This window comes from Scyliorhinus torazame, chromosome 4 (assembly GCF_047496885.1).
Source record: "Scyliorhinus torazame isolate Kashiwa2021f chromosome 4, sScyTor2.1, whole genome shotgun sequence".
NCBI lineage: Eukaryota > Metazoa > Chordata > Chondrichthyes > Carcharhiniformes > Scyliorhinidae > Scyliorhinus > Scyliorhinus torazame.
Genome location: NC_092710.1, coordinates 49,216,282 through 49,232,250, shown reverse-complemented (window position 1 = coordinate 49,232,250; position 15,969 = coordinate 49,216,282). Strand labels below are relative to the sequence as shown.

Genomic DNA, 15,969 nt, shown 5'->3' with positions numbered 1-15,969 from the left:
CTCTTGTAGTAACAAAGCCTGGCTGCCTTGCAAACCAGGATTGTTTAAAACGCTACTGCAACAGTTATACACACACTAACCCAGGCTTTTAACCCTTACTGCACAGATACCTATAATACAATATATCAGAAATTCACACATCCATCCTTGTAGATTTGATAACTTTGTTACCAATACTGTCGTGTTTATTAAAAACATTATTACTCAAATTAATAATATATGATGCCTAACAGCGAGTTATCATAAACATAATCTCACGCAATCTGTTCCTTACCCCAGTTTTTGTATTTTACAGTCAGGATTCCCCAGAGCCAGACACAGTTGTTTCACTCCTGAATCTCCCAGTTTATTATTACCCAGGTTCAGATCCGTCAGTGACTGATTTGTGCTGAGAGCACAGGCGAGATCCCCAGTGCAGCAATGTGTGAGAGCGTTATTATAGAGCCTGAGGATCAGATACAAAGATTAAAATGGAGAAAGGGAAAAAAATAGCTGGAATGATAGTGAATCCCCAGTCAATACTAATAACACTATTACTGATACAAATAATAATATGCAGGCCAGACCCAGTTATTATAAACATAATCTCGCACAATTTGGTACTTACTCCAGCTTCTGTATTTTACAGTCCGGATTCCTCAGAGCCGCAGACAGTAGTTTTATTCCTTGGTCTCCCAGATTATTGTAACCCAATCTATACAAAGAGAGTGGGTAACAAACCAATTCAAAACCAAGATCTAATTTTTGTTTCCTGGAACATCAGAGAAAACAAGAAAAGATTTCAGGAAATTAACGGCACAGATTCTCCAACTCGTCACACATTCATTGAATTGGGGTGGCACGGTGGTGCAGTGGTTAGCACTGCTGCCTCACGGCGTCGGGGACACGGATTCGATCCCGGCCCTGGGTCACTGTCCGTGTGGAGTTTGCACGTTCTCCCCGCGTCTGCGTGGATCTCACCCCCACAACACAAAGATGTGCAGGGCAGGTGGATTAGCCACCCTAAATTGCCCCTTCATTGAAAAAATTAATTTGTTACTCTAAATTTTTTAAAAAATATTCATTGACTGACGGTGAATACATTTATTAAAGAATGCACGGCCTCTGTGTAGCCGTTAAATGAGCCCCAGTCCTGCCTCATTCCCTGTAAATTCAAATTATTATTCTGGTCCTGCTGCTCCTTAAATCCTATATTGTGTGGGAATGGGGTTCAATTCCTGTAATTAAAAAATAATGTGTGGCAATTTCCTTCACTTTATATCCTGTACTATTTCTTAATCTGTATAAAAACTCAGGGTGAGTAATATTGCGAAACAGTGTTAAATGCTGTTGTAAACTCTGCACCTCACACCAAGGATTTCATGTGACAAGGGGAGCTGATTTTGTCCCATTCAAAGTTTCCCATGTACCTGCTCCCTTAGTTCATAGGGATTAGTGAGCTTCTCAGTTTGCTGCTCATTAAATGGGCTCTTCACTACAGTGATTTCAGGTTGAATTGTCTGGGAGGTTTTTGTAAAATTTCTGGAAATTACTTTTCCAGCAGTACCTCAAACATAGAACGGACCATAAGTTGTTCCTTGGTTCACTGCCCCTGCTTTACTCAGGAGCCGCTTGCTGTCTGCGCAAGGCCTTCCCACTGACTGGTGTGTGTGTGAGCATCTTCCTGATGATGGCGCGTGTGTGTGAGGCTTCACCACTGACTGATGGTGTGTGTGTGTGAGCTTTCACCTCTGATGGTGTGTGTGTGTGAGGCTTCACCACTGATTGGTGTGTGTGCGTGTGAACGACTTCACCACTGACTTGTGTGTGTGTATGAGGCTTCACCACTGACTGGTGTGTGCATGTATGTGAGGCTTCATCACTGATTGGTGCTTGTGCGTGTGAGCGACTTCACCACTGATGGTGTGTGTGTGAGAAGCTTCCCGCTGACTCGTGTGTGTGTGTGTGAGAAGCTTCCCGCTGACTGGTGTGTATGTATGTGTGTATATGTGTGTGAGGTTTCACCACTGACTGGTGTGTGTGTGAGGCTTCATCATTGACTGGGGGGGGGTGTTTGTGAGAGACTTCACTGACTGGTGTGTGTCTGTGTGTGAGGCATCACCACTGACTGGTGTGTGTGTGAGGATTCACCACTGACTGGTGTGTGTGTGAGAGGCTTCACCACTGACTGGTGTGTGTGTGTGAGAGGCTTCACCACTGACTGGTGTGTGTGTGTGTGAGGCTTCACCTCTGACTGGTGTGTGTGTGAGAGGCTTCACCAATGACTGTTGTGTGTGTGTGAGAGACTTCAGCACTGACTGGTGTGTGTGTGAGGCTTCACAATTGACTGATGTTTGTGTGTGTGTGTGGCGTCGCCACTGACTGGTGTGTGTGTGAGGCTTCACCACTGACTGGTGTGTGTGTGAGGATTCACCACTGACTGGTGTGTGTGTGTGAGAGGCTTCACCACTGACTGGTGTGTGTGTGTGTGAGGCTTCACCACTGACTGGTGTGTGTGTGAGGATTCACCACTGACTGGTGTGTGTGTGTGTGAGGCTTCACCACTGACTGGTGTGTGTATGAGAGGCTTCACCACTGACTGGTGTGTGTGTGGCTTCACCACTGACTGGTGTGTGTATGAGAGGCTTCACCACTGACTGGTGTGTGTGTGGCTTCACCACTGACTGGTGTGTGTGTGAGAGGCTTCACCACTGACTGGTGTGTGTGTGTGAGGATTCACCGCTGACTGATGTGTGTGTGTGAGGATTCACCGCTGACTGATGGGTGTGTGTGTGTGAGACTTCATCACTGACTAGTGTATGTGTGTGAGGCTTCACCACTGATGGTGTGTGTGAGACTTCACCACTGACTGATGTGTGTGTGAGGTTTCACCACTGATGGTGTGTGTGCGACTTCACCACTGACTGATGTGTGTGTGAGGTTTCACCACTGACTATTGTGTGTGTGTGTGTGTGCAAAGCTTCACCACTGACTGGTGTGGGTGTGTTACTTTTTTTTTCATAGAATTTACAGTGCAGAAGGAGGCCATTCGGCCCATCGAGTCTGCACCAGCTCTTGGAAAGAACACCCTACCCAAGGTCCACACCTCCACCCCATCCCCATAACCCAGTAACCCCACCCAACATTAAGGGCAATTTTGGACACGAAGGGCAATTTATCATGGCCAAACCACCGAACCTGCACATCTTTGGACTGTGGGAGGAAACCGGAGCACCCGGAGGAAACCCACGTAGACACGGGGAGGATGTGAAGACTCCGCACAGACAGTGACCCAAGCCGGGAATCGAACCTGGGACCCTGGAGCTGTGAGCAATTGTGCTATCCACAATGCTACCGTGCTGCCCACTGACGCTTCACCACTGACTTGTGTGTGTATGTCTGTGTGAAACTTCACCATTGACTGCTGCGTGTGTGTTTGAGGCTAAACCACTGACGTGTGTGTGTGTGTGAGAGAGGGTTCACCACTGACTGGTACATGTGTGTGTGTGTGTGAGGCTTCACTGAGAAATGTGTGTGTGAGGCTTCACCACTGACTGGTGTGTGTGTGTGTGTGAGGCTTCACCACTGACTGGTGTGTGCGTGTGTGTGGTGGCATGTATTAGGGGTAATACGGTACCTGTGAAGCCGAGAGGCTATTGGCTGACGGGTCCCGGGTCCTGGTTGGATCTGTCGCCTGCTGGCTCCGCCCAGAAGGCGGAGTATAAGAGCTCGAGTTCTCCCAGCAGCCTCATTCTGTAACTGAGCTGCTGGGGAACAAGTCTTGCTTAATAAAGCCTCGATTGACTTCATCACTTCTCGACTTGAGTGAGTAATTGTTGCGCTACAATTTATTAAGCAAGCTTAAAAAGACAATGGAGCTCTGGATCGCCCCGGTGTGTCTGCGAATCAGCCCCCATGCAGCAAACTCGGCGGCCGTGTTTAAACACTGGCTAGCATGGTTCGAAGGTTACCTTCGAACGGCCCCCGGCCGGACATCGGAAGATCAGAAAATGCAGGTCCTGCATTCCAGGGTGAGCCCGGAGATCTACACGCTCATCGAAGACTCGGAGGATTTCCTGACGGCGCTCGCCATGCTGAAAGGAGTCTACATTCGGCCCATAAACCAGGTCTACGCACGCCACCAACTCGCGACGAGACGGCAAATCACCGGAGAATCGCTCGACGAGTTCTACAGCGCACTGTTGATTTTGGGAAGGAACTGCAACTGCCCGTCGGTGAGCGCGATCGAGCACACGGAGCTACTAATCAGAGTTACGTTTGTGGCAGGTATGACCTCTTCTCAAATTCGCCAAAGACTGTTAGAGAGAGACTCGTTAGGACTCACAGAGGCACGGGGCCCTTGCGGCCTCCTTCGACGTGGCCTCCCAAAATGCCCGCGCCTACGGCCCCGACCGCGCGGCAGCCCCTTGGGCTCCGTGGACCCCCGTTGCGACCGACCCCCCCGGCACCCCCCACCTGCAAGGCTAGAGCACCAGACCATCCCGGTGGGGCCCGCTGCTATTTTTGTGGGCAGGCGAAACACCCCCGGCAGTGCTGCCCGGCCCGCTCAGCTATTTGTAAAAGCTGCGGCAAAAAAGGGCATTACGCAGCTGTGTGCCAGTCCCGGGGGGTCTCCGCAATCCCCGGGGGAGAACGGGGACAGCAGACTCAACCCCCCCCCAACGATCCCCCCCGCGAGCCATTTTGGGTCCCGGACACCACGGGGGGGGGATGGGCGCCGCCATCTTGTGACCCCCCGGCCACGTGCGATTCATGGGGGCGGCCATTTTGTCCACACCAGACCGCGTGCAATCCATGGACGCCGCCATCTTGGCTGATAGCCAAGGACCCCAGCATAGACGGTTCCACGGGGTCTGAAAAAAACGCTGCGATGCTACAACCACGACTGGCTTCGGTGACCCTGGACCAATCGCGGCCCTGGACCTCCAAACGGCAACAACAACGGTGCTGATCAACGGGTACGAGACGCCATGCTTGATCGACTCTGGGTGCACGGAAAGTTTTATCCACCCGGATACGGTAAGACGCTGTTTTCTTTCCATTCGTCCGAGCACCCAAAAGATTTTCCTGGCAGCGGGATCCCATTCCGTGGAGATCAAAGGGTTCTGTATCACGAACCTAACGGTGCAAGGGAGGGAGTTTAAAAATTATAGGCTTTACGTCCTCCCCCAACTCTGCGCTCCCACTCTATTGGGGTTAGATTTCCAGTGTAACCTCCAGAGCCTAACGTTCCAATTCGGCGGCCCAATACCCCCACTCACTATCTGCAGCCTCGCAACCCCCAAGGTTGAACCGCCTTCTTTGTTTGCGAACCTCACCCCGGATTGCAAACCCGTCGCCACTAGGAGCAGACGATATAGAGCCCAGGATCGGACGTTTATCCGGTCCGAAGTCCAGCGGCTGCTGAAGGAAGGCATAATCCAGGCCAGCAATAGTCCCTGGAGAGCCCAGGTGGTAGTTGTGAAGACCGGGGAGAAGCAGAGGATGGTCGTAGACGATAGTCAGACCATCAGTAGGTACACGCAGCTAGATGCGTACCCTCTCCTCCGCATATCCGACATGGTCAATCGGATTGCACAGTACAAGGTCTTTTCCACCATGGACCTCAAGTCCACATACCACCAGCTCCCCTTCCGCCCGAGTGACCGCAAGTACACGGCCTTCGAGGCAGACGGGCGGCTCTACCATTTTTTAAGGGTCCCATTTGGCGTCACGAACGGAGTCTCGGTCTTCCAACGGGAGATGGACGGAATGGTTGACCAGCACGGTTTGCGGGCCACGTTCCCGTACCTCGACAACGCAACCATCTGCGGCCATGACCAGCAGGACCACGACGCCAACCTCCGCAAATTCCTCCAGAGAGCTAGCGCCCTGAACCTCACCTATAACGAGGAAAAATGTGTTTTTAGCACCAACCATCTGGCCATCCTGGGATACGTAGTGCGCAATGGAGTGATAGGCCCCAACCCCGAACGCATGCGCCCCCTTATGGAATTTCCCCTCCCCCACTGCTCCAAAGCCCTGAAACGCTGCCTGGGCTTCTTTTCGTATTACGCCCAGTGGGTTCCCCAATACGCAGACAAGGCCCGCCCGTTAATCCAGTCCACTACCTTCCCTCTGACGACAGAGGCCCGCCAGGCCTTCAGCCGCATCAAAGCGGATATCGCAAAGGCCACGATGCATGCAATCGACGAGTCCCCCCCCCTTCCAGGTCGAGAGCGACGCATCCGATGTAGCTCTGGCGGTCACTCTCAACCAAGCGGGCAGACCCGTGGCCTTTTTCTCCCGGACCCTCCGCGCCTCAGAAATCCGCCACTCTTCAGTGGAAAAGGAAGCCCAAGCCATAGTGGAAGCTGTGCGACATTGGAGGCATTACCTGGCCGGCAGGAGATTCACTCTCCTCACTGACCAACGGTCGGTAGCCTTTATGTTCGATAATGCACAGCGGGGCAAAATCAAGAATGACAAGAGCTTGAGGTGGAGGATTGAGCTCTCCACCTATAACTATGAGATCTTGTATCGTCCCGGAAAGCTGAACGAGCCGTCCGATGCCTTATCCCGGTAGAATGCCTCCAAGCCCTCCACGAGGACCTCTGCCACCCGCGGGTCACTCGATTCTACCATTTTGTGAAGTCCCGCAACCTCCCCTGCTCTGTGGAGGAGGTCCGTACAGTCACCAGGAACTGCCAAGTCTGCGCAGAGTGCAAGCCGCACTTTTTCAGGCCAGATAGAGCGCACCTGATAAAGGCTTCCCGTCCCTTTGAACGCCTCAGTTTGGATTTCAAAGGCCCCCCCCTCCACCGACCGCAACGCATACTTCCTGAACGTGGTGGACGAGTACTCCCGTTTCCCCATCGCCATTCCGTGCCCCGACGGATCTGCCGCGTGCTGGCTCCGCCCAGTAGGCGGAGTATAAGAGCTCGAGTTCTTCCAGCAGCCGCATTCTGTAACTGAGCTGCTGGGGAACAAGTCTTGCTTAATAAAGCCTCGATTGACTTCATCACTTCACGACTTGAGTGAGTAATTGTTGCGCTACAGTGTGTGAGGCTTCACCACTAACTCGTGTGTGTGTGTGTGAGGCTTCACCACTGAATGGTGTGTGTGTGTATGAGGCTTCACCACTGACTGGTGTCTGTGTGTGTGAGGCTTCACCACTGACTGGTTGTGGTAGTCACCACTGTTGCATTGTATATACTGCATACAAGGGTATTACGGTAAGGCCCCTGTACTACAGGGATGGGGGTAGATCCCTGCCTGCTGGACTGGGCGGAGTATAAATATGGCTCGCAGTATGGGCATTCAAATGGTCATTGGATAGACATATGGACGATAAGGGAATAGTGTAGATGAGCTTTAGAGTGGTTTCACAGGTCGGCGCAACATCGAGGGCCGAAGGGCCTGCACTGCCCTGTAATGTTCCATGTTCTATGTTCTAAATATGTGGCCTCTCTGAGCTGCAGCCATTTCGGCAGTAGCTGCGGGAGGCTCCACATCTCTGCTTAATATAGCCTTGATTACTCTACTCTTGTCCAGTCGTAATTGATAGTGCATCAATTTATTACGCAGAGATTTTACAACGATGGATCTCCGCATCAAGCCTGATCGCCTGCAGCTGCACCCTCAAGCAGACAATGCCAAGTCGGCCTTCGCACATTGGCTGGCTTGCTTTGAAGCATACATTGAATCTGCGACAGACCCACCCTCAGAGGCACAGAAGCTCCAGATCCTTTACACGCAGCTGAGGTCCGATATCTTTCCCCTCATCCGGGATGCACCGACCTACGCTGAGGCCATGGCGCTACTGAAGGAGAACTACACTCAGCAGACTAACAAAATCTACGCCAGGCATCTCCTGTCCACGTGGCATCAACTCCCCGATGAGTCTGTGGAAGATTTCTGGCGTGCCCTGCACGTCATGGTGAGAGACTGTGATTGCCAGACCGTTTCGGCCGCTGAACATTCTGTCCTGCTACTTAGAGACGCGTTCGTTATGGGCATAGGGTCGGCCTACATCCGCCAGCGCCTCTTAGATTATAGATTATACAGTGCAGAAGGAGGCCTTCGGCCCATCGAGTCTGCACCGGGTCTTGGAAAGAGCGCCCTACCCAAGGTCAACACCTCCACACCCTATCCCCAGAACCCAGTAACCCCACACAACACGAAGGGTAATTTTGGACACTACAGGCAATTTATCATGGCCAATCCACCTCACCTGCCCATCTTTGGACAGTGGGAGGAAACCGGAGCACCCGGAGGAAACCCACGCACACACGGGGAGGATGTGCAGACTCCGCACAGACAGTGACCAAAGCCGGAATCGAACCTGGGACCCTGGAGCTGTGAAGCAATTGTGCTAACCACCATGCTACCGTGCTGCCCATGGGTGTAGAAGGGGCTACCCTCGACCTCGCAGCGACCAAGAAACTAGCGCTCTCGCTCACAGTCGCCTCACGCAATGTACAGGCGTATACCCCCACCGCACGGCCCACCCCTCCTGGGCATCGTGGACCCCGCCAACGGACACCCCACCCTGGGCCCCATCAGCGACCTCCCCCAGGCCTGAGACACGCGTCAGCCAACCAACCCCGGGGGACCCAAGTGCTACTTCTGCGTACACTCAAAACACCCCCGACAGCGCTGCCCGGCACGGAGCGCGCTCTGCAAGGCCTGGGGGAAGAAGGGACATTTCGCTGCTGTGTGCCAGGCCCGCTCGGTCACCACTATTGTCCCGGCACCCTCTATGTATGACCCGCGGGCGCTGCCATCTTCCTCGCCTCAGACATCGTGCGACCCGTGGGCGCCACCATCTTGCTCCCCTCACAACACGTACGTCCCGTGGGTGCCGCCATCTTGCTCGTCTCAACACGGCGGCCCGTGGGCGCCGCCATCTTGCCTGCCTCAGCTCAAGTGCGGCCCATGGGCGCTGCCATCTTCCCCGCCTCAGGACCCCTGCTCGTCGGGCACCTCATCGGGCCGCTCATCGCCTGCAACCGCCGCCAACCAGCCACGTCTGGCCTCCATCATGATCTACCAGTGCCGACCGCACAACCTCGCGACCTCGTCGACGACAGTGAATGTCGACGGGCACAAGATATCCTGCATTCTGGACTCCGGGAGCACTGAGAGCTTCATCCACCCCGATACGGTAAGGCGCTGCTCCCTGACGGTACACCCCATCAACCACAGGATCTCCCTGGCCTCCGGATCCCACTCCGTGGTGATACGGGGGTATTGCACCACCACCCTCACCATCCAGGGCGTAGAGTTCAGCGGCTTCCGGCTCTACGTCGATCCACCTTCCCCGTTTGCGAACCTCACCCCGGATTGCAAACCCGTCGCCACCAGGAGCAGAAGGTACAGTGCCCAGGACAAGACCTTCATCAGGTCTTGAGGTCCAGCGGCTGCTGCGGGAAGGTATTATCGAGGCCAGCAACAGCCCCTGGAGAGCCCAAGTGGTAGTGATGAAAACTGGGGAGAAAAACAGGATGGTCATTGACCACAGTCAGACCATCAATCGGTACACGCAGCTCGACGCGTACCCCCTCCCACGCATATCTGATATGGTCAATCAGATTGCACAGTACCGGGTTTTCTCGACAGTGGACCTGAAATCTGCCTACCACCAGCTCCCCATTCGCAAGGCGGACCGCCAGTACACCGCGTTTGAAGCGGACGGCCGCCTTTACCACTTCCTTCGGGTTCCCTTCGGCGTCACTAACCGGGTCTCGGTCTTCCAACGGGAGATGGACCGAATGGTTGACCGGTACGGACTGCGGGCCACTTTGCCGTACCTGGATAACGTCACCATCTGCGGCCACGACCAGCAGGACCACGACACTAACCTTTCCAAATTCCTCCACACCGCCAAACTCCTCAACCTAACCAACAACAAGGAGAAGTGCGTGTTCAGCATGAACCGATTAGCCATCCTCGGCTATGTGGTTCAGAACGGAGTTCTAGGGCCCAACCCCGATCGCATGCACCCCCTCATGGAACTCCCCCTTCCCCCCTGCCCCAAGGCCCTCAAACGATGCCTGGGGTTCTTCTCGTACTACGCCCAGTGGGTCCCTAACTATGCGGACAAGGCCCGCCCACTCATCCACTCCACAGTTTTTCCCCTGACGGCCGAGGCTCACAAGGCCTTCAACCGTATCAAGGCAGATAGCGCCATGGCCGTGATGCACGCAGTCGACGAGATGCTCCCTTTCCAAGTCGAGAGCGATGCATCAGACGTCGCTCTGGCTGCCACCCCAACCAGGCCGGCAGGCCCATGGCATTCTTTTCCCGCACCCTCCATGCCTCCGAAATTCGGCACTCTGTCGAAAAGGAGGCCCAAGCTATCGTTGAAGCTGTGCGGCATTGGAGGCATTACCTGGCCGGCAGGAGATTCACTCTCCTCACTGACCAGCGGTAAGATCAAAATGATAAGATCTTGAGGTGGAGGCTCGAGGTCTCCACCTACAATTACGAGATTTTGTATCGCCCCGGTAAGCTCAACGAGCCCCCCGATGCCCTATCCCGAGGTACATGTGCCAGCGCACAAGTGGACCAACTCCGGACCCTGCACGATGATCTCTGTCACCAAGGGGTCACCCGTTTTTATCATTACATAAAGGCCCGCAATCTGCCCTACTCCATCGTGGCAGTCAGGGCTATCAGCAGAGACTGCCAGGTCTGCACGGAGTGTAAACCGCACTTCTACCGGCCAGACAATGCGCGCCCCTTTGAACGCCTCAGCATGGACTTCAAAGAGCCCCTCCGCTCCACCGCCCGCAACACGTACTTTCTTAATGTGGTCGACGAATATTTAAGATTCCCCTTCGTCACCCCATGCCCCGATATGACGTCTGCCACCGTCATCTAAGCCCTCAACACCATCTTCGCTCTGTTCGGTTTCCCCGCCTACATCCACAGCGACCGGGGATCATCATTTATGAGCGATGAGCTGCGCCAGTACCTGCTCAAGCAGGATGACCAGCTACAACCCCCGGGGAAACGGGCAGGTGGAGCAGGAGAATGGGACGGTCTGGAAGGACGTCCAGCTGGCCCTACGGTCCAGAAATCTCCCAGCCTCCCACTGGCAGGAGGTCCTCCCCGACGCCCTTCACTCCATTCGGTCGCTCCTGTGCACTGCGACTAACGAAACTCCCGATGAACGTCTCTTTGCCTTCCCCAGGAAGTCCACCTCCGGGGTTTCGCTCCCAACATGGCTGGCAGCTCCAGGACCCGTTCGCCTCCGCAAGCACGTGCGGCCCCACAAGGCAGACCTGTGGTTGAGAGGGTGCAGCGACTCCACGTGAACCCGCAGTACGCCTACGTAGCATACCCCGACGGCCGCCAAGACACAGTCTCCCTCAGGGACCTGGCGCCAGCTGGGTCCTCCCCCCTCCCCTCCACCCCCCCCCCCCCTCCCGACGCCACCTCCCTCCCCCCGGCGCACCCCACCACAGCCCCCGCTCCAGGACGGTCCGTCCTCCCCTTTGTCCCACCCGGGGATGAAGATTAGGTTGACCCGCTCCCGGAATCACCGACGACCGAACCGACGCCTGAATCGTCACCAGAACTGCGGCGCTCGCAATGACGGATCAAGGCGCCCGATGGTCTAAATTTGTAACCGTTCTTAAATTTTAAACAACCTGTATGTAAATAGTTTTCCACCACCCCAGCTGGACTCTTTTTTTAACAGGGGGTGATTGTGGTAGTCACCACTGTTGTATTGTACATACTGCATACGAGGGTATTACGGTAAGGCGCCAGTAGTACAGGTACGGGGGTAGATCCCTGCCTTTTGGCTCCGCCCAGTAGGCGGAGTATAAATGTGTGCGCTCTCTAAGCTGCAGCCATTTCGGCAGCAGCTGCGGGAGGCTCCACATCTCTGCGTAATATAGCCTCGATTACTCTCTACTCTCGTCTCATCGTAATTGATAGTGCATCACTGGTGTGTGTGTTGGCTTCACCACCGACTGGTGGGTGTGTGTGTGAGGCCTCACCACTGACTGGTATGTGTGAGGCTTCACCACAGACTGGTGTGTGTGAGGCTTCACCACTGACTGGTGTGTGAGAGGCTTCACTACTGAGTGGTGTGTGTGTGTGAGGCTTCACCACTGACTGGTATGTGTGAGGCTTCACCACTGACTGGTGTGTGTGAGGCTTCACCACAGACTGGTGTGTGTGAGGCTTCACCACTGACTGGTGTGTGAGAGGCTTCACTACTGAGTGGTGTGTGTGTGTGAGGCTTCACCACTGACTGGTGTGTGTGTGAGGCTTCACCACTGACTGGTGTGTGTGCGTGTGTACACCATGACTTATATACCACAACACATAAGATTGGGGCCAGTTTATCTGCCAATTCCCTCTTTCAAATGTCATTCCATACTGTAAATTCCCATTTTTCCAATATTTCAATCCGGAAAATTTCCCTTTGACAGGACACACAGTGTGGTAGTCGGTATTAGAGGTTTAACGGTACCCTGTAATGCTGTAAGACCATTGGTGTAGGAGGTACTGTTTTCATTGGTTAAGCCTACCTGCTCGTTCCGCCCAGTAAGGTGGAGTATAAGAGCCCGTGTCACCCCAGCAGCTGCCTTCTGTACCTGCGCTGCTGAGGGAAACATCTAGTGTAATAAAGCCTTTGATTGTCTCCAATCTCGCTTCTGGCGTTATTGATCGAGCATCACACAGTGATTGATACAATATTGGACTATTAGTTATTTAAACTCAAGTTTTTGTATTGTTTCTAGTTTAAAATGGTGGATGTAAAAAATGTTCCACATTCAATGTCTGAAGTAAAGTAGCTGCCTTAGTCACAGATGACCACAGGCTGCTTTCCCCTTTGAGGGGGAGAGTTGACTGGTGGTGATAGAACCTGAGCATCACCACACCTCAGGTGAGGAGCAAGGTTGAAAAGACAGGCCTTCAAAAATAACCTAAGCCAGTACGGGAATTGAATCTGCACTGTTGGGCTTACTCTACATCACAAACCAGCTGTTCAGCCAGCTGAGCTAAACTGGCCCCCAAGTATACTGTCAGCTTATACTTAATATTTACATTCCACCATCGAGCCTATATTCACTTCATGGCAGTAAACCACAGTTGTCAGCCACCTGCAGTCACCAGGGGTGGGATTCTCCGACCCCCCGCTGGGTCGGAGAATCGCCGGGGGGGCGGGGGGGGGGGGGGGGCGGGGGGGGGGGGGGGGGGGGCGGGGGGGGGGGGGGGGGCGGCGTGAATCCCGCCCCCGCCGGCTGCCGAATTCTCCGGCACCGAAAATTCGGCGGGGGCGGGCTCCGAGTTCCTGGGGGGAGGTGCGGGGTGATCTGGCCCCGGGGGGGGGGGGGTGCCCCCACAGTGGCCTGGCCCGCGATTGGGGCCCACAGATCCGCAGGCGGGCCTGTGCCGTGGGGGCACCCTTTTCCTTCCGCCTCGGTCATTGCCTCCGCGATGGCCGATGCAGAACTGACCCCCCCCCCTGCGCATGGGCGGGGATGTCGTCAGCAGCTGCTGATGCTCCCGTGCATGCGCGGCCTTCTGCCGACCGGCGAGGTCCCTTCGGCCCAGGCTGGCATGGCGCCAAAGGCCAACCACTCCGGCGCGGGGCGAGCCCCTCAAGGTGAGGGCTTGGCCCCTAAAGGTGCGGAGAAATCTGCACCTTTGGGGCGGCCCGCACGGGAGTGGTTCCCGCTACTCCATCCCGCCGGGACCCCCCGCCCCGCCGGGTAGGGGAGAATCCCAGCCCAGGTACTTACTGATCCAATATAAATTGTAAAATCCTCACTGGCTCACAAAGATCCACTTTAGATTCTCCAGTCCTGGGAGAATTACTAACCCATCCTCTTATTATTGATAATGCCCGTTTGGTATTTGCTTCTCACTGGTTTAACTGAGCAATTTGTCTCCTTCATGACAGAGCAACAACACAATCTGTGATGGTTCTAAAATTGACCCAACAAAAAGTTACCGCAAAGCTTGACATTTGTGCAGCACGGGTCCCACTCGCTTGAGTCCTTCAGACTGAATGAGGCATCTCTCTAAATCAAGGTGTTGTATTGTATCACAGAGTCCAATGGTTTGAGACAGGACAACACAGTCAATCGAGGTCAGTCGCAATTCATTGAAGGTGAGTGTTTTCACAGATCCCACTGTGGCCTGAGTCAGTGTTTTATTCTGAGACTCATACAGGTAGTGGAATGTGCTCAGCAGGTTCCTTTTCCCAGTTTCACTCTTCATGTTTCCGATCTGTCCTTCAACTTTCTCCTTCACCCAGTCAATAACTCCACAAGTTGTTTGATGAAGAAATTGACCCAGAAACCTCTCCAGGGGCCGAGCTGCCTGTGCGGAGGAGAGACCAGCAACAAAACGGAGAAATATCTCAAATCGTCCATCTCCCTTGCTGTGGGTTTCACTGAGGAGTTTCCCGATATCCCCGGGATCTGGTGTTAGGAATTGTGCGAGTGCAGCTACAAACTCTTGGATAGTGAGGTGTGGGAATGTGTAAACCACACTCTGGACAGAGTCATCTCTCTCCAGAAGTTCCATCAGGAACCCAGACAGGAACTGGGAAGGTTGTAGATTGTACTTGATCAAATCTTCATTTCTAAACACAATCTTCTTCTCGGAGACTCCTGTGAAGGCCATCTCACCAAGCTTCAGTAACACATCGCGGGGGTTTTCAATCTCTCGGCTGTGGTTTTTCAGAATGTTGTAAATATAGTAGGAATATAGTTGGGTGATGGTCTTGGGAACTTGCTGCTGTTTCCTGTCTCTTTGTGTAAAGAAGGGACCCAGTGACAGACCGAGGATCCAGCAGTAGGAAGGGTTGTAGCACATGGTGTACAGGATCTCGTTCTCCTCCACATGTTTGAAAACAGCTTCTGCCACTGCCCGATCTTCAAAAAACTTGTTGAAATATTCCTTCCGTTCATCACCAACAAATCCCAGGATTTCAGCCCAGATACTGATCTCAGCCTTTTGCAATAAATGTAATGCAGTGGGGCGGCTGGTCACAAGCACTGAGCATCCTGGGAGCAGCTTGTGCTGTATTAAACTGTACACAATGTCAGACACTTCACACCACCATTCAGGATCTGTGCACATGGACTGAGGTTCTGTATCTCTCCGAGTATCAGCAAAATCAATCCTGTCATTGAATTCATCCAAACCATCAAATATAAACAACAAACCCACTGGGTTCTTCCAGAGCTCTCCCAGAACATTCCCAAAGTAAGGATACTGATCCAGTATCAGATTCCTCAGGTTTATTCTACAGTTAATACTGTTCAAATCCCGGAATTTGAAACTGAAAAAAAATTGAAAGTTTGGGTATATTTTCCCAGTGGCCCAGTCATAAACAATCTTTTGTACCATTGTTGTTTTTCCAATTCCCGGGACTCCACTCACTGCTGCTGAACTCCCAGATTTTGATTTTCTCTTGGAAAAACTGCTCTGGAATAATTGATCTGTTCGGATTTTTTCCAGTTCTCTCCGGAGATGTTTCTTTCTCCACTCTTCATGGTCTCGGCCTCTTGCCAGCAGTTCATGTTCTACAAGTGTCCGATCTCGAACCGTAGAAATTATCGTTAGCTCAGCGTATCGATCAACCAGCTGGAAAATCTTAACCTTCTCCTTTATCAGGATAGTGTTCACTCTCAGTGTTTCAGTTTGTACCCGGAGTGTCTCCTTGTGTTTCTGCTGAACATCTACAATTAGAACAGACAGTGTGAAAGTGTACAAACTCAGCAATAGCATGATGGGAAAAATAGCCAACTTATGTAACCATGTATTAGAAAGCTGTGTCAGCTAAGTGCCAAGACCAGACCCTGACAAACTAGACAAAGCTAAGAAGCCACATAATCGTATCATACAAGGCCAGAAGAGGGAAAATAGTGCCTGACCTTAGTAAAACCTGATAACAAAGCCACGATCTAGGAATGTCCTAATAACACAACCTCCTCATGACCTAGGTCCATCTGC

The 15,969-nt window shown here is 53.2% G+C and overlaps 1 protein-coding gene across 1 annotated transcript in view; it reads right to left on the bottom strand.

The window, feature by feature from the left end:
- The window catches only part of LOC140410958 (NACHT, LRR and PYD domains-containing protein 3-like), a 28,961-nt gene extending 13,217 nt beyond the window's left edge, over positions 1–15,744 (bottom strand). Inside the window, exons 1-3 of the mRNA XM_072499815.1 lie at positions 13,958–15,744; positions 608–694; positions 275–445 (exon numbers count right to left, since the gene is read on the bottom strand). Coding sequence (XP_072355916.1) covers positions 275–445; positions 608–694; positions 13,958–15,744 — 2,045 coding nt within the window. The remainder of the gene's footprint in view (positions 1–274; positions 446–607; positions 695–13,957) is intronic.
- Between the last annotated feature and the right edge of the window lie 225 nt (positions 15,745–15,969).